The sequence below is a fragment of the Mustela nivalis genome, assembly GCF_964662115.1.
Source record: "Mustela nivalis genome assembly, chromosome: 17".
Classification (NCBI taxonomy): domain Eukaryota; kingdom Metazoa; phylum Chordata; class Mammalia; order Carnivora; family Mustelidae; genus Mustela; species Mustela nivalis.
Genome location: NC_139036.1, coordinates 58,235,205 through 58,256,037, shown reverse-complemented (window position 1 = coordinate 58,256,037; position 20,833 = coordinate 58,235,205). Strand labels below are relative to the sequence as shown.

General features: G+C 62.3%; 1 protein-coding gene across 7 annotated transcripts in view; it reads right to left on the bottom strand.

Moving 5' to 3' along the window:
- Window positions 1-20,833, bottom strand: part of SEPTIN9 (septin 9) — a 143,701-nt gene that overhangs the window by 73,413 nt on the left and 49,455 nt on the right. The window contains exon 1 of one of the 7 annotated variants that reach the window (XM_082705371.1): window positions 13,076-13,311. The exons of the other annotated variants lie outside the window; for them this stretch is intronic. Coding sequence (XP_082561497.1) covers window positions 13,076-13,130 — 55 coding nt within the window. The 5' untranslated portion in view covers window positions 13,131-13,311. Of the gene's footprint in view, window positions 1-13,075; window positions 13,312-20,833 lie in introns of those variants that run through there. 7 annotated transcript variants of the gene reach the window in all.

The window sequence follows — 20,833 nt, the reverse complement described above, 5'->3', positions numbered from 1 at the left end:
CAGAGAGCGCAGAGCCAGGGGACCCAGCGGAGCAGATGAGATAGGGCAAGAATGTCCTGCCCCGGGGTGGGGAGAGGGGACGCCAGAGCTCCCTGGGCGGAGGAGGGGCCCAGCCTGGAGGCGGGGAGCGGACACAGGACCTCTCAGGCCTCCTCGGGTCAAAGGTTCTCAAATAAATGGCAGCCTGGGAGGGCAGGAGGGAGCCCTGGGGGAGGAGACCAACTTCAAAACCCGAAAACCACGGGCCACAGCTTCCAGGGCCTCAGAGGTCACAGAGCCCAGAGCCCTTCAGCCCCGTAACCTTCCCACGCACCCCAGACATCCTGCGGGGGTCTCCAGGGGGTCCTGTCCCAAAAAGAGAACCGAGCTGCTGGTTCCAGGTCAGAGCACGGCCCCTCTCCCCACAAGGCGGTCCCCGCCACGGACTCAGCCCTCCCCCCTCCTTTCTACCCGCACCTTCCAACCGCCCACCGCTCCCCCAAACACACCTTCCTCCCAACCCGCAGGCCCACGGAGGCCCCCAAGTGCTACCTGGGATGCAGTGCTGGCCCGGCAGCCCCTGACCACAGAGCAAGGACAGTCCGCAAAAATCACTCTGCAAAAAGGCCCTCCCGCAGGGCCCGGCCGTACCCCTGGGAGCGTCTCTCCCGTGAGCCACCTGCGCCGCAGACCAGGACCCTCGCCGCACCGAAGACATCTGGGTTCCACGGGGGAGGCCGAGCTGCCGGACGACGGTCAGGGCGGGGGGCCAGCAGCCGAGGGGTGCTACTCCTCTGTTCTCGGCGCCCAGCAACCTGGCACCCAGGGGAGCTGGCTGTTCCCAATCTGCTGGGGTGGAGGAACCCCCTCCCCTTCCTCAACTCGCTGACTACTGGTGGAGATGGTAAATGTGCTTTAAAAAAAAAAAATGAAGGGAAAAAACCCAGCTCACTACCAGGAGCCACCCAGCCCAGGTGGAGCCCTCCATTAATCACGCGGGCAGTTGAGGGACGCCAGGGGGACAGATGGGGCCCTCGGGGCGGGTGGTAAGCGGGTGCTGCCCAGGCCAATGGGAGCTGCGGCCTAATTACAGGGGACGGTGACCCCAGGGAGCAGGGGTCAGGCGCCGGTCAGAGTGGCACCCAGGAGTCCAGCTGCTCCCCAGGCCTCCGGAGGAATGGCGGGGGGCGGAGGGGGGAGGGCGCAGCGACCACAAAGCCCTACCTGCGCTAACACGGGCTTGTGGGTTCACGCTCTGTCACACAGAGCGGGGGGCGGACTTGGTCTCTATCCTCGAGGACAGGAGGGGTCTGGAAGGGGAGGGACACAGCAAATGAAAAGAAGAGGTGAGTCCACGGCGTGGAAGAGACCAGAGCTGGACACGGAGAAGATTCTGGAAGGGGCCCCCGGGAGCAGGAGCACCTCCACCGGGGGGTGGGGTGGGGGGTGCTGAGTCAGGCAGCCTCCAGGGCCCCTCCTGCTCCGGGCCTCACTGGGCTCTCACCAGGGTCGGCAAGCTCCTGGTCAACTCTACACATGCATCGAGAACGTGGGGAGACCCCTGGGCAGGTCCAGCAGGCAGGCCATGGGCAGCGGTTCGGGAGGATGGCAGGCGGGACACCACACGCTCCTGATGCCTGGACACGGACGGCCCTCGGGGCCTGGTCTCCGGCTCCCCACCTGCCCATCCCACAGCAAGCCTAGACCACTGTGCTGCCCTTCAGATGGGTCACTGGTGGGCTGAAGAGGGGTCCCCAAAAGGCACATCTGTGTCCCAGCCCCCAGGACCCGTGAAGGGGAACCTGATTTGGAAATAAGGTCTTTGCAGATGTGACTAAAAATCTCAAGATGTGGTCACTGTGGGTACTGGGTAGGTCCTCAAGTTCATACTGAGTGCGCTCCTAAGAGACAGGAGACATCCCGCTCCGGGCAGAGCAGGCCCCAGCATGCCCAGGCAGCTGGCACGGGACCCTGCGGGATGTCCTCCCTTTGCTGCCTCTGGGGCAGGTGGTGCGTGACCCACATCTACCTGCCTGCTGGGCTGCGAGTGGGCCAAGAAATGACCCCCTCCAGGGCCACACCCCATAAAGAGACACCCCTCCATTCTGCTTCTGGCCTGCAGGAGCAGGAGAAACAGAAGCGTGGCCTACAGCGAGCTTTAAATCCTGTGCCAGAGCCCCTGGCAGACCACAGCCACTGCCCAAAAGAGAGAATTTTAGCTCCACTGTCAACCAGCAGCTCGGTGTGGGAAGGGCAGGGGCAGTTCCACTGAACCCGGGGCTGGGAAGGCGGCCTGGGCTGCACAGATGACCCCTGTGGCCTCAGTGTCCTGGTGACAGACCTGGAAAAGGGCAGGCTGAAGAGCCCCTTCCAGCTCCGGCACCCGAGGACCCGGGGACCATTCTGAAGTCGGCCACCAGCTCCGGCCACTCTGCTGCTCCCAGACCGACCAGCCAACTCCACCATCAGCAGAGCCAGAGGGGCCCGGCCGGGGACAGACAGGGAGGGCCAGCCCACCTCCTCCCCGGGGCTGAGGTCGAGGACCGAGGCGTGGCTACATTCCTCTGGAGCCAAAACCACAGCTGGCAGCTATGCCGGTGAAGCTGGCCTTCCCTCAACCCAGCGGCCCAACCGGGAGCAGGAGAAGCCAGTGGGCACCCATCTTGCGAGCCGCCGTGGGAGACGGTGCGAAGTGCTTTTTTCTTTTTGATAATAACTTGCAGAGGTAACAACATCCATTGCTCTTTTCCTGACCCTAAAAACAAGTCATAGACAATGTAGAAAATTGGCCAGACACAAAGGAAACAGAAGAAAAGAACATCGATAAACCCATGACCCAGACAACCACGGTCAATATCTTGGCCAAGGTCCTTCCAATCCTCCTGGGGCGCACATCTGTGCGCGTGTCTCGTGGGCAGGCTCGTGCAGGGGCACGCTCTGAGCTGCCCTCTGGGTAGCAGCACACGGGTCAAATCCCTCCCTACTCATTCCAGCACCGCGCTCTGAATTCTTTTGTACTTGCGAGGTCCTGGTATCTGATCATTCTCCGTGCAGACCTCGGTCAGAATCGTTTCTGGAGCTTATTAAGAAGTCAACTGCCAGTCCTGGCCTCCTGGAGGCTCTGAGTCAGGAGGGTTGGGTGGGCCTCATGCCCCAGCGTGCATCACAGGGGAAGAGGGGGACCTTACAAGCCTCCTCTCCACCACCGCCCCCTGCTGAGAATCCTGCAAAAATCTTAAGAACCAACCATCAGGGCGCCCACTGCCCACTCCTCCCCACAGCCAGTCACCCTCCTGGGGACAGGAGTAAAGCGCGCTGGTGTTTGCTGTGCCCCCTCCCAAATTCCTCCATTGAATGCTACCCCGGTGGGATGGTATGAGGCCGCAGGGCCTTTGCATGTGCTCAGGATGTGGGAGCGGACCCCTGGGGAACAGATCAGTGTCCCTGTAAGAGAGCCCTCCACCCGGTGAGGACACGGGGAAGACGGCCGTCTGTGAGCACGGACCTGGCAGCATGGTGATCCTGGAACCCCAGCCTCCGAAATGGCAAGAGATGGACGCACGGTTTAAGTCCCCACCCTTGGGCTTTCACGACAGAGGCCCAAACAGACCAGCACAGTCGCCATCTCCACCAGGGCCTCGCACCCTGCCTGGCACGTCCTACAAACCCACAAAGGCCCATCACTCTGAATTTCTACCAGCCGATGTCGCGGAGTGCTTACTGTAGGCCGGGCACGGCTCCGAGGCCCATTCAATCCTCAAGGTCACACCAAGACCCAGTACCTTTATTCCCTCCCGGTTTCACCGATGACGGACAGCCAAGGCCCAGAGAAGCAAGCAACTGGCCCAGCACCCAGGCAGGGCGCCAGGGAAGCCAGACCCCAGCCAGCATGCTAATCGGCACACCACCACCACCACTCTGACTCCAAACCCCCCCAGCCCCCACCCCAAGAGCCACACCCTCAAGGGGAGAGCGCCTGCCAGCCCCCCACGGGCACTGCACTGAGCCCCAAACCCTCACCACCTCTCCCAAGCTCCCCCTCACCCTGTAACGTGGGCACTAGGAATCCCATCTCACAGGAAGCGGTCACAGAGCTGCAGGGCAGCGAGGCCAGGACTGGAGGAGGGGCGCCCCCCACCCCAGCCCAGACTGCCGGCTCTAGACGCCTAGCTGTCCCATCTTCCGCTGATGTGTGGCCTGGGATTTCCATCACAGCCTGGCAGGGTCAGCCCGTGGGTAGGGTGGTGCCAGGGAGAGCCAGAGGACGGGACTCAGCAGTAGGGAGCGCTGGCGCAGAGGCAGGTACAGGTCAGGAGGGCCTGGGTCTGCCGTCCAGGGTGGCCTGGGGCCAGGGGTGACCCGAGTGAGCCTCAGCAGCCCGTCCACCTTGCTGGACTCGGGGAAGCCTGGAAGACTGAGTGTAGGAAGTGCCCAGCCCCCAGAGCCGGGCATGTAGTAGGCGCTGGATAAAGGAGATGGTTATGGAAACTAACAAGAAACGGGCACGGTCAGAGGAAGTGCCTGTGAGCAAAGGGGGAACAGCTGGAAGGGCCGGGACTTGGGTCAGAAACAAAGAATGCGGCAGGGCGGGAAGGAGGGACAGAGGGAGCCGACAGCCGGCTCTGGGACAGCTGTTTGCAGGAGCCTGGCTTCATCACCTAAGTCTTGGGACAGATGTACATATCTGAGTGCAGGGCAGGGGAGGATTTCCTCCCTCACCAGGGTCCCCGTCCCCCGGCTGCCCCGAGACTCCGTGTCCCCCAGGGCCAGGGGCTGCGGTGGGGACAGCCACCCAGGAGGGAGAGGACGCGACTCCACCTCCCTGCTCCAAAGGTGTGAACGAATGACGGCCTTGGCCTTCCCCCATCTCGCTCCCGAGGGGCCCCAGCCCTGCCAAGGCTTTCTCTCGGAGCTTCGCAGAAAAGCCAAGCAGGCCTCCCTGAGGGTTTGTGGAGCAGGACTCGGACAAAGCTCGCCACCCAGCCTGCGCCCCTGTGAGGCGAACGACTCAGCTACTTCGCTGCTCCCACCGGGATCACTCACCACCCACGTCCCTCGTGGCTCACCCAGCCTCCTGACCAGGAGCAAAGACGGAGCCCAGGTCCTCCTTGCGAGCACAGCCCCTGCCAGGTGTGGGCACCACAGGATCCCCCAAACTATGAGCCGGGAGAATCACAAGAGAAGCCAGCCCAGCGCCATGTGCCTGGAGACCCTACCTGGTGACCTCCCACCCGGGACTCTGGTGACATCCTCCTTCCTCCAGGAAGCCCTCCTGAACCTACCCCTCTCTTGGGCTCACGCCTGGACCCCCAGAACCTAGAACAAAAAGGGCGCCCGCAGACAGCTGTTGAATAAAAGGAATGAGCCAACGGCTTCTCCCACCCCATAGATCCTACCCCCCGCCCCGCCACCCACCCCAGCACTTCTCAAGCTGAACGAAAAGCCAAAACCCAGCCCCTTCCCAGAGCGTGCCTTCCCCTGACTTTTTATTGGGGACAGGAGGCAGGGGACAGCAGAGAAGACCACCCCTCCATGCCTGGCTAGGAGCCAAGAAAACTTGTATGCTTTTACTGTAGATAATCTCGGTCTCCAGGGGACATGGGGCAGGGGCCCAGCCTACCACTCACAGGGAATCTGCCCACCCACATGGAAAGGAGGCCCAAATATCCCGGCTCAGAACCAACTGCCTGCACGGAGGGAGGGAGCCAACCCAGACCCAGAATGAGACCCTGCCTGGGACAGTATAGAAATCCACCAGGTTGCTGCCCACCGACGGTCAGAGCAACAAACATCTCCAGGTCAGTGTCTGGGGGAGGGGAGACGGCCTGGGAGGGGGCAGACGGCCAGGTGGCCCATACTGGAGACATCTCTCTCTTCCCACCAAAAAGAATGATGCTGTCTGTTGCCTAACCTCCCACGGGCAGAGAGGGGGCTGTCTGTGGCCCAGGTGGCTCCCTTCCTCAATTCCAGGGGATCCTCAGCTGTAGCCTCCCATGGGGAGGTGCCAGGACCCCCAGACCCTGCCCCAGGGAACAGCCTAAAGCCTATCAGCAAAGGGAGCCCACGCTCCTCGAAGGGCCAGGGAAGGCTGTGGCCTCGGCTAGGAGACCAGATACACAATCATCAAAAAAGACCTGACAAGGCCTGCAAAAGAGCTCTGTGTTCCAGCCCCTCCTTGGAAAACTGAGGAAGTGGGGCCCAGAGGGGAAGGAACCCCCCCTTAATCCAAATAAGCCCCAGGCTGCAAACCCCCACCTCCCCATGCTCCCCCCACCATTTGTACCCAGGGAACAATCATTAAACCCCAGCCAGCCAGACGGGCCCTTGGAGACCAAAGGAGGAGTGGAAAGGCCAGGAGGTGGGGGGTGAGGTCGCCGCTCTGCTTCCCCTTCCCCATTTCCCCTGGCTTTCCCAGGAGGCTGTTCCAAGTGTTTGAAGGCAAAGGCTCCCCACCTTGGGGCCGGGGCACAGGAAGCTCTAAGCCGTGGGTGGGGAGCACACGTGTATGCATTATGGCCAGCGCCCTGGGTTTTCTGGATTTTGCGACTTGGCCCAGGGGAGGGAGAAGGCCAGAGTCCGTAGAGGCTCACCCTCCAGGGAAGGGCTATTAAAAACTCAGGAACATGGGAAAGAGACGAAGACAAGGAAAAACACCAAAGGCAAGCAAGAAAAGAAGTAGGCTAGAGCCTCCTGCCAGGCTCGCCACCTTCCCTGCAGCCCTGGTTCCTGAGAGAGCCCTGGGCTGGGCGTGGGCACTCCACAGACATCAGACATCGGAGCCGTCCTCTCGTCCCTCCGCCTGAATTTCTGGGCACTGGCAGCACTTTTAAAAATGACAACAAGCTTGGGAGCTTCCAGAACGTCTCCTGGTCCAGGCTGACCGAGTCTCCACGATCTGTCCCAACCGAATGACACAGTCCCAGCCCAGAACTGCCCCCAGGCGCCAGGGGTGTCTAGGGGCCCGTGGCTGGGTCTGTTTGGCTGGAGATTACAAATCCTCAGGCTTCTGGGACCATGTTCCAGAGAGTTCCGGACCGTTTGGTCTCATTCGCAACTCAGAGAGCCTCCAAATTTGGGAAAAACAGAGAGGGCTTTGGAAAGAAAGCCACCGTTTGACCATTCCTCCTCAGTGCCTTTGAAAGCAGGAGTCTCAGGGATGAATTAAAAAAAAAAAAAAAAAAAAAATGAAATCTCCTGGGGCCTCCACCCTCTGAAGAATCTCCCACGGGAGCCCCCGCGGACCTGCCCCTCACCACCCCCCCATTCTCATCTTTGAGGATACTCAGCCACAGAACAGTGAGCAAAGGGGGCTCCGAGCCCAGCACGAAGGCCTTGGTCTGGCCAGGCAGGCAGGTGGGACTCCTTCCTGGGTTTTGGGGCCACCACGGGTTCCTGAGTCTGGTCCCCAGGTCCTTGCTGCCAAAGCAGGGTACACTCCTATCTGCACCCCAAGGACTCTTCCGAGCAGCAAACTGGCCCCACCCCAGGGTTGCCAGGCCGGTAAACCCAGCGGGGTGCCAGTGCTGGCCCCGACCGGACTGAGGGGGTCCTGGGGGTCAGATCTCTGGGACCTCCCACGACCTCTAGGCACTCCAGGAGAGAGAGGACGAGGGAGTCCTGCTCTGCTTGGCCAGCGTCCGTGGCCCACAGCACCAAGTGGCAGGCTGAGGCCACCAGCACTGGACGGAGAAATCCCTGACTCCAGTGGGGCAGGCCCACCATCTGCCATCCATGTGGCCCTTGGTGTCACCGCGTCACACATGGGCCACCGTGTTACTGCCCCCATCGGCAAGATGGCCACCTCCGGAAGTGTGGCCTGAGCAAGTGCCCCCGACGTACCAGACACCGGGCTGGCTGTGCCCACGACTGGCGCTGGAAGCCTGAGCTCCGGGCAGGGAAGCCCCAGAGCCCCCACCCCCTGCCCAGGTTCCCCGGGCCCTTGGCAGGCAGGGGGGCAGAGCACACAGGCTCCCGGGGCCCAGGAAGGGCACCTGGCTTGCCCCTGCTGCCCCCTCGTCTCTAAGCTCACAGCCCACACACATGTAGGACTTGCCAAAGGGCCGCTGGACCAGGAGGCAGCCCCATGTGTCCACCCTCCCCTGACCCAGGCTCCTGCCTCACTCACCTTTCAGGGAGGTGGGCCGCCTGAGCCCACCACCCGACTTCAGTCAGGCCGTCCAGCGCCAGCCCGTGGCCCCACATCGCTGATGCTCTGGGTTGGGGAATGGCAGGGGAGGTGGGGTGACCTCTCCAGGGAAGCAGCCCCACAGCCCTCATGAGCCCAGCTCTGCCGTGACAGGGACAGGTCTGTGGCACCTCTGGAGAACTCTGCCAGGCTGGGGGTCGGGGGAGGGGGGTCCTTTGGCTTGGCCGGCAGCCTGAGCATCTGCTGACCTCAGAGGGGGCCCGGGAGCTCCGCAGAAGCTACAAACCTCACTGTCAGCCTCACCCAGGGTGAACACAGGGCCTTGCCTGTGGCCTTGGAACACCTTCCATCCCCCAGACCCCGACATCTCCGCGTCTGCCCGTGGCCACCCATCCCTTGCAAACACTCCCCCAACTCCACGAGCGGCAACAGCACCCCCCCCACCCACCCTCCCAGGAGCAGGCCCTGTGCTCGGTGCTGCCAGCCACATCCACCTAAATCCCAGGACAATCCTTGCAGAGAGGGTCAACTGTGGCTCGAGCTCAGAGACTTCCCGTGCACCACACAGTGTTCAGTGGCAGCGGGCTCGCCCTCCTGAGCCCTGCACCACGGGGGCTCTCGGCTGCCCCAGCCCTCAGCTTCTGGAAGGCCCTCCCGCTCTGTAAGCAAGCTCTGCCCACCTGCCTTGTTCCAAACCCTCCGATCCCTGTCCTCCGGAAGCCCTTCCATATGGACACCCTGCGGCGTGAGACAGGCCCCCACCTCCCCGGCCCAGGTGGGACACTCTGCCCAGGATCCCACGGCACAGGTGCTCCTGCCACCCCGAGCGTGCACCCCAGCTGTCCTACCTGCACCGAAGCCCAGGCTGTGCTCGGTCCCCTGCTCAGGCCACCCAGAGCACCGGGCCCCTGCTGTGGGGGCAGCTGGATCCTAAGGAAGCTGCCCCGTCATCACTGCGGAAGAGGCATCAGCCGAATCCCCAAGGCCCGGCTCCTCCAGTCTGGCCGAGGGACCTCACCACCGTCTGGCTTCCCCCTCCTGCCTCCAAGGTGCCACCCACAGGGAGGAAGTACTCCCGGGGCTCTGCGTGTGGCTGAAAAGCAGGAGGCATCACTCGAGAGGCCCACTGGCATTAATTAGGGACAGGTCTGTACCCATCACCAAGCAACAGGCCTTGTCCTTCTGGGAGGAATGGGGGCCCTGCATCTAGCAGGCGAGGGAGCGCCCGTCCCAGAGGTGTCTGGGCTCCCAGATGAGTGGGCTTGTCTGTGTGGCCCCATCTCTGCCCCCAGGAGACCCGCTCCCTGCCCCCGCCCCCCAGGCCCACCAGCCTGCTCTCTGGGGCACAGAGCCTCCAGGACCCCTCTAGAAGGGTCCTCCAAACAGACAGCAGAGGGTCTGGAAGAACAGGCAACACCTGTATGCAACAGAGCTCAGCTGCGGGACCGGAGTGCAGAGGTTCTGGGCCAGACGGCGTTCCCACACACATCAAGGACTTTCAGGATTCTTTCACCGCAGGCAAACAGGGTTCCAGCAAACAGCGCCGAGGAAGGCAGGCCCGCAGCTGGCACTTGGAAGGGCTTTGTTACACAAAGACCAGACTTGTAATAGCCTTCGCGATAACAGATCTGGCCTGCTCTTACCCAAGAACACGCCGTCCAACGGCTCCGTGCCTGCACCGACCAGGGGTGGGATCAGGGAAGGAGTCATCTGTCCCAGGCCCATCTTCCCAAGGGGTATGGAGGGGGGATCAAAACTCTCTAAAAAATTCAAATGAGCAAAAATACAAAACTCTCTTCTTTCCCCTACATGAGGATTCGCCACAGAGCCCCAAGGTCATCCTTCAAGGGAAGGCCAAGGCCAGTGTGGGACGTTCAGGCCCATCAAGACCACTGCCACCCTCTCAATGCCTGGTGGGAGATGTGAACCTGACAGACCCCCATGCCTCCCCGACAATGGGACAGAGCCAAAACAAGAACAGCGCCCCCCAAGGCAGGGGACAGATGTGCCCAGGAGTGGGGCATTGGTAGATCCATCCACACACCCACACACACATGCACCTGGGGCAGCTTCCTGTCGGCCGTGCAGGGACGCGCAGCTCTGGCTGGGACACCCACCCTGCACCCCACCCCAGGTGCCTTCCCCTCTGCCCCGCAGGGCATGCCACCCTGACCTGGATACTCCCATTAGCTCCAAACCTCCCAAGACCCCCAGGGAGGGCCCTCTGGGCCCCTGCAGGGTTCCACTCTGCGAGCACTGCAAACCGCCCCCAACCACGCTGTGGCTGGGAACCTGCCGGGCTTTGGTGGTGGCCCGGGGGGGGGGGGGGGGTGCGCTTCTGTTCCACAACAGTGAGTACACACGTCGCCAGGCCCCAGGACTCTGGGGGTACAGCAGCAGCTGTGAGGCTGGCTGGCTCCTTCCTAACCCTTTTTTTCGTCCTACCTTTCAGAAACCCGGAGAAACCCCACGGACCCAGACCAGAGCTCCTCCAACTCTGCTCTCCACACTCCGGCTGCCGTCCCAGGCAGGAGAGTCCCAACCCCGGGCAGGCGCGCCTGGCCTGGTCCTCTGATCCGCTCCAACTGGCCCCTCCCTGTGCCCCATTCTCCCGTGGACCAGCTCATTCCGGCCTCCCCCGCTTCTGCCTGCTGCGCCGGGACCTGCGTGCTTCCCCCTCCCTCCTGCAATTGAATTCCGACTTTCCTCGCCTAAGTTCTGCCTCCTCCATGGTGACCTTTCTCTGCCTGGGCCCTGCCACACTGTATCTGTCACCGCAGCTTTGGGTCACGCCCTGTCCTCCCTTACGGATGGCCCCTTCCCCACCTCTGAACAATCCAGGCCCAGCACCCAACACCCAATACCCAACTCCACCCCGAGCTCCTGGGGCACGTCAGGGAGGCCTTTCCGGTCCCTGAGCTGGATGAGCAGGGCCCTTACACACCCTTCCAGCCAAAAACCTGGGGGGCTCGAACCCCCGACCTGTTGCCCTTCAGGACCCTTTCAGCTTGTCAGAGCACACAACAGAGCGACTGGTGACCACAGGGAAATAGAGGGTCCCAAAGAGTGAGAAATCTCCCCCTGGAGTCACAGGGCTTCCCACTGTCGCACCAAGCTGGTCTCAATGCGGCCATTGTCTCAGACCAAATGAGAGGGTCAAGAAGCCGCCTGGGAGAGCGGGTAGAGGCGGCCAGCATCTCCAGATGGGGCCCGCCGGGGTCAGGATGGAGTTACACACGGGGACCTGGAAGCAGAGGTGCGAACAGGGCCGGCTATAGGACCACGCCATCCCCAAATCTCCACCTCCCCCTCCTGCCTCAGGGCTACCACCGAATCCTGTTCTTCCCACCTCCCAACCCCCGCTTCCCGCAGGACGCTTCCGGGCCAGGGACTGCAGGCCAAGCTTGCTGGCGCGGGCCCCAGGGAGGGTGTGCACACAGCGCGCGACCTGGAGAGGGCAGTCGCCTCCAGGCCGGCGGGTTCTTGCACTGGGACACTTTGGAGATGAGAGGCCCCGAGAGCAACTGTGGGAGTCTCAAAAGAGAGCCACACTGGGCCCGCAGAAGGCGAAACACAACGAAGGAGACGCAGGGACACTCCAGCAGAACCACGTTACCCAAAAGGTCCCAAGAGCAGAGCAGAAGCCGTCACAGTCCTGCAGATCACAGCCTCCCTTGTTTGGCGCTCAGGGTCACAATCACAGAAGTGCAGCCGCCAGCAAGCCAGGCGACCGCAGGCCCGTCCCCTGCATGGGTGTGCCGGCGCACTCGACCCCGAACACTCTCGTCTCTTCACACCCCTGCCTGGGCCAGCCTATGCCCAGCCCAGAATCACGGCTGCCCCGGCTCTGCTTGGGATCCAGCCAGACTCTGGTCCCCAGAAGGCCCCAGAGATGCTGCCGACCCCAGCAGACCATGTGTGCCTCAGAGCTCAGGGACACACACATCCTGTGTGTGGGGACGGGGGTGGGGGGGTGGGGGTGTTAGAGGACCTCCTGGCTCCGCCTGGCACCTGGACATCTAAAACTCCTTCCAGCCTAGCAGCCCCAAGGCCAGGCCCACCAGACGGCTCGGCCCAAGGCTGCCTGGGAGCCCCCTGCAGGGGCGGGGGCTCCAGGTCCCAGCAGAGGCAGGCCCGCCCCTCAGAATTCCGGGCCCAGAAGCGCAGCGGACTATTGTGTGCGCTTCCCTCCCGACCGCTTTATTTACTCCCCAGGACGCCAGGACCAAAAGCCACGGGCCGCCGCGAGGGCGCACGAAGGCGCGCGCACACACACGCACACACGCACACACGCAGGCTCAGGGCTGGGGAGCCCGGCGCACTCGGAGGGAAGAGCCCCAAGTCCCGGCACACTCCGTAAACCCCGAAGGGGGGAGGGGACCAAACTGCGCTCCCCACCCGCACGCAGGCCCCTCCTCCCCCGCGCCGCCCGACTCCGGGAGGCGGAAGGGGGTGTCCCCGGGCTTGGATTGGGGGGCCAAAGGGCGCCCCCCTCTAGATCCCACCGGCCCCGAGCCGTGTCCGCTCAGCGGCCTCCCCGGCGAGGATTCGGCTCGGTCCGGCCCCGAAACGGGTGTGGGGGAGGGCGGCCGCGCTCCGGGCAGGACGCAGAGACGGGTGACCGGCTCCCCGCCCCGCCGCAGGGCCGCGGGGGCCCGAGGGCCGACGGGCAGCGCCGCAGGGAGGGGAGCGAGCGACGGCCCCGAGGGAGCCGCGAGCCCCGGCCAGTACAGCGGGCGCCCCGCGAGCCCTCGAGGGGGCTGTCGCCGTTCGGCAAATACAATAAAAGGAAGGAAGCCGGGAGGCAGCGCGGGGGCCGCCGAGGCGCGCGGGCCCCCGAACCGGGTCCTCCACGTAGGCGGCGCGGGACAAGGGGCGCGCGGCGGGAGGGCGCCCCTTCGGGGGGTCCCGCCCGCCCCTCCTCGCGCCCGCGGCGCGTCCGGCACCCACCTTCGAAGTCCGAGATGATCCCGTCCAGCTGCGCGTTGACCGCGGGGTCGGACATGGTGGCTGGCGGGCGGCGCGGCGCGCGGAGGGCGGCGGCGAGGAAGCGCCCCGGCGGCCCGGGCCCTGCGCCCGCGCTCCCGCCGAGCAGAGCTGGCCGCCGAGCCCCTCGGCCCCCGGGCTCCGCTGAATGAATGGGGGAGGCGGGCGGGCGCCGGGCCTCGGCTCCCCGCGCCCCCGCCCCGCCCCGCCCCCGCCGCCCGGGCGGATCAGGTTCCCGCACCCGGCCCGGCCTCCCCGGCTCGCACTGGCTGCTCCGCCCGCCCGTCAAGGCCCGGGCCTGGGGGTGGGGTGGGGGAGCGGGTGCTGGGGCCCGCGCCGCCGCCGCCGCCGCCGCGGGGACAGGCCGAGTCCTGGGCGCCCGATCCGGCGCCCCGCTCCTCCCCGCCTGGCCCGCGCCGGGGGACGGCGACCGACGCGGCCCGGCCCCTCCCCCCCGGACGCCCCGCCGCGGCCAGATGTGGGCGGATGTGGGGGCCGGGCGGCGGCGCGGGGGCGGCGCCGAATGTGGGGGGGAGAGATTCCTCCCCTTCCCTGGGGCGCAGGGTTCCTCCAGCGGGAGGTTTTATTTACGCAGCCAAACAAAGTTCACCGCCGCCGCCGCCGCCGCCTGCGCGCGCTCAGCGCCTGCAAGGGTTAAGCGCCCGAGCTGGCGGGCCGCGGGACCCCCGCCTGTGGGCCGGGAGCCGCGGAGCGAGGGGCGAGCGCCGGAGTCACATGGCCCGGGGGCGGGGGGGGGGGCCCTCCAGCGACTCCCACCACCCACACCCGTATACCCCCGGGGTCCCTTGCTGCACCCTCTGAGCCAGGTGACAGAAAAAGTGCCAGGAAGGAGCACCCCTACCAGAACATCCAGCGGAATGTGCCACCCGCAGCTTCCACAATAAGGGGGGGGGGGCCCTGCTTGGTGGCAGCGGGCGTCAACCTCGGCCTTACCCCCGGTAAGGCGGCGATGTTTGAAGGAAGGAGTTCCAAATGGGGAGAAGGGGGGCTTGCCGTCTCCCCGTACCTCGGACCTGGTCTTGCCCTCCAAGACAGCCGTTTCTACACGTGCCCATGGGTTGGCAAACACTGATTAAATTCTGTCATCTACAAGGGAGGCAGGCAGGTCCTCCAGGCCGGGTTGGAACCGTCGAAGCAAAAGGACCGAGCCCCCAGGAAGGGCTCTCCAGGGCTGGCCCCCACAGCGGAGGGGCCTTCCTGTCCCTTCCGGGGCTCGTCAGTTAGGCCGTCTGCTCTGGCCCGCTGTCCCGCTCATTACCTTAGACCCAGAACCTCTGCCCCAAGTCATGCCCTCAAGCCCAGTGAGAGTCCCCGCAGGGACGAGACCCTCCTGGTGAGGCCGGCAGGAGCTGGAGGGCTGTCCTGGGTCTCAGGTCGATGAGTGCCACTCCTCTCTCAGCCCCCACACCCCCAGCCTGGAAAGATCCCGAAAGGGCAGGGGATGCGGAGGCCTGACTGACATCCCAGTCCCTCCCCATCTCTTCTGAGAACACAGGGTTGGGTGGCTTTATCAAGCAGCTGAAACCGAGTACTTTCTTTAAAAAAAAAAAAAAAAAAAAGTGGTCACTCCCTCCCTCATGCTTTGGATATTTTGAACTATTTTCAACTAAGTGAGTTTGTGGACATGGAACTGCAAAACCACAGACACTTCGGATGCGCACACACCCTCCTCTGCCTGGGGCCCGGGTTTCAGCCAGGGAGTCAGCGCTGCCATCGCGGGCACCCCAACAGCCTTTCCAGCGGCCCCGGCACATCCTGCTGCAAAGCCAGCACCGGGCCTGCTGAACAGCCAAGCTCTCTGGGCCACCTGTTCCACCCAGTACTGGGCAGCTGGGTGGTCCACTGCCCCTGCGAAGAGGCCTAACTACACAGGCCCCTGGGAAGGTGCTGGTCCATGGCATAATTCTCCCGTGTGCTTATACAAAGCCCCTGGGGAGTGCAGACACACCCATGCGATTGTTCCAAAGAGCTGGCCTGGAGCTCCCCCAGATTAGCATAGAGTCAGCTTCTATGCATTCTTCGTGTCCCCTTCGTGGAGCTGAACAGATGTGTGCTTATCTCCTCGGGGAGCCCAGCCCTGGTGCACGCCTCGCCAAAGGCTCCCCTGTGGGAACCCAAAGGACAATGGGCAGGAGGGAGCCAACTTCCATGGCCAGAAAGTGCCCATCCGGTCCACACCCCTGCCTTCGGCTTAACCACCATGGGCTACCGCTGCCCCTGGGCCTTGACACCTCCAGGTAAGGAGCGGTCCCCATGCTCCCTCGGGAAACCATGCCCAGCACTTGGCCACACTCCCAGCCAGGAAGTTCACCCTTGTATCTAACCAACTGCTCTAATTGTACATCATTTATTTCCTCCTTTTTGTCTGTCTTCAGAGGCGATGGCAAACAGCTGAGCACCACCCTTCACATAATAATCACCTTCTCCAAACCCGAAAACAATCAGGCCGCGCTCCGGCCTTCACTTTCCCCGCAGAAATCCTGCTCCCAGTTCTGTCTCGGCCCAGCCTTCCATCACCTCCGATGGCTCCGTCCAGTCTGCAAAGTAGGCCTTATGGGAAGGTGAGGGGTTCCCAGCCCCCTTCTCAGGGCAGAACAGTCAGGGCAAAGGGTGGGGAGGCGGAGGGCAGGCTGGGCTGGGGTGCTGGGCAGATCAAGGGAGCCACAGCAGAGAGAGGAAAGCGAGCTTAAATTTGGCCAGAAAAACAGAATAAGGCGTCCGCATTCTGTGATGGCCACGGAGAAGGCAAGACTATAAGCCTGGCCCAAGGGGAAAGAGTGATTAGAGAGGACACCGGAGGGGACACCCACCTCCCAGGTTCCCCCAGGAGAACTGCAGTGGGTGCTTCAAAAACACACACATCCTCACGAACTTCAGAATGGGACCCGATTCGGTATGAGGATCTCTGCAGATGTGATCACCCTGCAGAGAAGATCACCCTGGATTAGGACGGCCCCTAAATTCAAGGACAAGTGTCCCTGTAAGAGGTCAAAAGGAGGAGATGCAGAGCAGCCATGTGAAGTTGGGGGCAGAGATTGGAGGGTGTGGTCACAAGCTGGGGACACTTGGGACCCCAGAGGCTGGAAGAGGTGAGGAAGGATTCTTCCCTCGAGGCTTCAGAGGGAGTGCGGCCCTGCTGACACCTTGATTTCGGGGTGTAGCCTCTAGAACCACGAGAAAAGACATTTCTGCTGTGTGAAGCCCCAAACCCGCTGTAGACGAGGAATGCTGTTGTGCAGGTGGTCATCCTGAGGGGACTGTGGGGCTGGGGACATCCCAACAGCAAGCAGCAAGTTTTAATAATCCTTGACGGGCCAGGGGTGGATAAGAAAGGTCTAATATGAAGTCCAGTTTTAGACTTTTCTGGAAATGGGCAAGACCAGGCCTGGAGAGAAACCCCATGGGTCAGGCCCCGGTGGGATGAGCCTTGGGAAAGAGGGAGTTAGGAAGTGGATGGGCGGAAACAGCCGTTTGGCTCAACCCCTGCATCCATGACCCGGGACTCCATGCGGGGACAGGAGAGCAAGGGGAGGACAGTGGCTCTTTGCCCGGCTGCTCTGAGCCTTTGGACAGGACACCCTGTTAAGTGGACCATCTGTTTCCTCAAAGACCAGGACAGGCGCCCATGGCCTCAGCCCAACCCACGCATGGCGCACAGTAGAGCCTCCATGAGCTCCAGAGCCTTGGATCCGTCGGCTGCCCGACCCTCCACAGCCCCCAAGCTCCCTCTGTCCGCCACCTTTGTAAACGGTCCCTCCATCCACCTAGCAGCTCAGTCCAAGGGCCTAGGCATCAGCCTTGGGTCCCCTCACTCCTCACCCCACGGCCAGGCCATCAGTGACTTTCCATCTCCAAAGTGGAAATCTGTGGGTCCAGCTGCTTCTGACCTCAACCCGGGTCCAACCCCCTCCAGGGGTGCATGCTGCCTAATGTCTAAAGGAATTTATATAAATGGAGCAGATAACTTAGTTTTATAATGTGATTTGTTTCTCATCTAACGTGATTTGTTTCTAATAGGGTGATGCCAAAATGCACAGAACGTGAGGCGTAGCACTCAAACCGGACCTCGGCCCACAGCGACATGCACTGAACACATCAATCCCGGCCATGCCCAGGACTGTGGCTGTCCCCCTGACGGAAACTTCTTTCCACCCACCCCTGTCTCCCCGTGTGCCCCCCCAGCCCCCGCAGTCTCCCCTCTACTTGGTGTCTCTGTGAACTCGGCGGCTCGAGGGAACCTCACACGAGTGAGATCATAGTGTTTATCCTTCTGGGTCGGGCTTAGCTCACCGAGCTCACGGTCCTCAAGGTTCGTCCGTGTGGCCAAGTGTGTCAGGATTTCCTTCCTTTTTAAGGCTGACGTTCTGCCGTAGGCCCACTGCACATTTTGTGTGCCCGTCCAGCCGTCGATGGACACTTGGGTGGCTTCCACTTTTTGGCTGTGGGGAATAAGCGGCTGGGAACCCGGGCGTGGGCCGGTCTCGGAGGCCTGCGCCCCCGCCCTCGCGCATCTACCCGGAACCCCAACTGCTGGATTGTACGGTAATTCCACAGCACTTAATTTTAAGCAATAATTTACATATAACTTACTTTTTATTGTATATACATTCCCGAAAATATGAATTCCGTGTCCGTATGCTACGTGATTACATTTCTCACGACGGCTGTGTTTAACAGCCGGCTCACAGGGTACCCCGGAACTGAACATCGGGCTGTCGCTCCCGGCCCCCCTCTCCCGCTGGCGGTCCTGCACAGCCTCCCCAGCCGGGAGCTTGCTTCCACTCTGGCCCCTCCATCCGGATCTCAGTGACGCTTCAAGATCACATTATGTCACCTCCCGTGCCCTTGATCCTGCTCAGAATCAACTGCAGACGCCTTCCCTTGGCTGTCAAGCTCCCACGCGCCCGCGCCCATCTCCACCTGGTCTGCTCACGGCCCGCTCCTTCACACCGTCCTCTGCCTCAGGACCTTTTCCTCTGCGGCTCCCACTGCCTGGGCAGCGTCCCTAAGGTGTCCCCCGGCTGGCTTCCTGTCTGTCGTTTCCATCTTAAATACCAGCGCGACCATCCCAGGGTCTCCCAGGAGACCTGAGACAGTTGCTTCCTCGCCTCCCGGCGCGCAAAGAGGACTCCTCAAGAACCTGTCAAATCCCTGGGGAACGACAGCTCAGTTTCCTTCAGAGGACGGCCGGGTCACGGGGACTCCTGACAGAGGATCAGCTCACAGGGGCACGGGGCGCATTCAGGATGCGTGCCGACTCCCCGAATGCCCGCCAGCCACCAGGCAGCCCCAGCATTTGGGACGACAAGCAGGGTGCCCTCCGCACCCCAACCAAGGCACCGGGAACCCCTCTCCCTTCCCACGGCCCTGGGACGCCATCAGGGTCCGACCACAGCGTCTCTCGAGCTGCCGGGGTGTGAAGCTTCCCGTGAAGCCCGTCTGTGGGTACAGCTGACATTTCACGAGCCCGCATGCCACTGAACACCCTTCCTCCATCTGCCCGGCTGCTTAAATGCAACCATAAGGTTTCACTTCAAAGGGGAATGCCGTTTTCTTAGCACATGATTAATCTGTTCCCCAGACTCCCCAGCCATCGCCCCAGCCTGCTTTGTTCAGAAAATTTACAGCAAACTCTGACCACAGCAGCCCTGGCCTTATCTCAGAGGCAGGGAGCTTTTTAAACAAAGTATTACTCCTCTAAATTCATGCTTTCGGGTCACGGAAGGAAGCTGCTGGCCAGCAGGACCCGCACAAGCTCCTGCTCCCTGCTGCCTGGCTGCCGGCCCGTGACCCGCCCAAGCCACCCAGCCCCAGGGACAGATGCTCGGGACCCCAGCAGCTCACCACTCCCATGGCCATGGCTGGCTCCCAGGGGGCTGGCAGCCCTGCCTGGCCTCCCATTTTCTGTTTCAGTTGTAAATTTTCCTGCAGGGACATGAGAGCCACTGGGACCACCGTGCAAGGTGGGGGCAGCGGCTGTGAACCTGGGGATGGGGCTGGGGTGGGGGGGCGGGGACAGAAAACTGCTTGGAAGTTGTAACCCCCCAAGGTGATTTCAGGGGCTCTGGCTGGAAAGGGGGAGGAGGAGAACGGGGGCTCACGCCGTATCCCTGACTCGTGCCCTCTGCCCGCAGTCCATTCCTGCTGAGTCTGCTCCTACTCCAGCCCCCAGAACAAGGCTTCGGAAGGGTCTGGAGTGCCCAGCCCGCTGGCAGCGAGCTGAGGCCAGAGGTACAGAGGGGGGCCAGGGCCACACTGCATCCCGTCCAGAGTCCCGCAGGGGGCAGGAAGGAGGGGCCGGCCTGGTATCCACCCAGCCTCGAAGCAGCCAGTGGCTGGGCCTTACCCCGTGGCTGCCAGGACACCTGGCTGGGCCACATACCTGAGAGGACAGGCTGTCCCCTCGGTGTCCTGCCCCCCTCGCTGCCTTTCCAGAGCAGGCACCCTGGGCTCCAAGGGCTCAGGAGCTGGCAGCGGCTCACACCGCCGCAGCGTGGGGACAAGAGCTGAGTCACCAGCCTTCCCCCAGCTCCACGTCAGCAAGAACAGCAGCATCTGAGCGGGATCCGAGCGGAGAAGAAAGGCCAACAGGCCCTCTGTGGCCGAACTTATTTTTAAAGTCGCCGCAGTAACCGAGGTGACGTTGGCCCCAGGGAGCTGCCCGTCCGCCTGCCCCTTTGGACTCGGGACATGTGCCCTAACAGTGCTCCTGGCCCCGCCCCCGCCCAGGAGACAGCCAGTGAGCAGGTGGGAGGAAGAGCCATGGAGGCTCTGGGCGGCAGCCTCAGTGGGAGGGCAGGAAAGGGGGGAACCCCACCCCGCACCCTCTCACAAGAGTCTTCAGGGCTTACCAGGGCACATACAGCCCTTGCTGGGATCTCCCTTCAATGCCTGCCCCCTACATGCCCTTTCGCCTTACCCTTGAACACCTCTGGTGACGGGGAGCTCAGTGTCTTTCAATGTTGCTTACTCTGTCTTTTTTCAGTTTAGGCTGTTTTTGTTTTTGTTTTTTTAAAGATTTTATTTATTTATTTGACAGAGAGAGATCACAAGTAGGCAGAGAGGCAGGCAGAGAGAGAGGAGGAAGCGGGCTCTGTGCTGAGCAGAGAGCCTGATGTGGGGCTCAATCCCAGGACCCTGAGATCATGACCTGAGCTGAAGGCAGAGGCTTTAACCCACTGAGCCACCCAGGCACCCCTGTTTTTGTTTTTTAAGATTTTATTTATTTGAGAGAGAGAGAGAGAGAGAGAGAGAATGAGCGAGAGAGGACTGGGTAGCGGGTCAGAGTGAGCAGAGAGCCCAGTCTGGGACTCAGCCCCAGGATTCTGAGATCATGACCTGAAGGCAGTAGCTTAACCAACTGAGCCACCCAGGCCCCCTAGTTTGGGCTGTTTAAAAGAGAGAGAATGGTAGAGACAGAGGTAGAAAGAGGGCAGGGGGAGGAAGAGACTATAGCTTTTGCCCATGGAAGAAGGTCATCAACTTTACTCTTTTCAATAATAGAAAAGTGAGGGGCGCCGGGGTGACTCTGTCGGTTAAGTGTCTGTCGTCTGCTCAGGTCATGATCCCAGGGTCCTGGGATCGAGCCCCGCATCAGGCTCCTTTCTCATCGGGGAGCCTGCTTCTCCCTCTCCCACTCACCCTGTTTGTGTTCCCTCTCTCACTGTGTCTATCTCTGTCAAATAAATAAAATCTTAATAA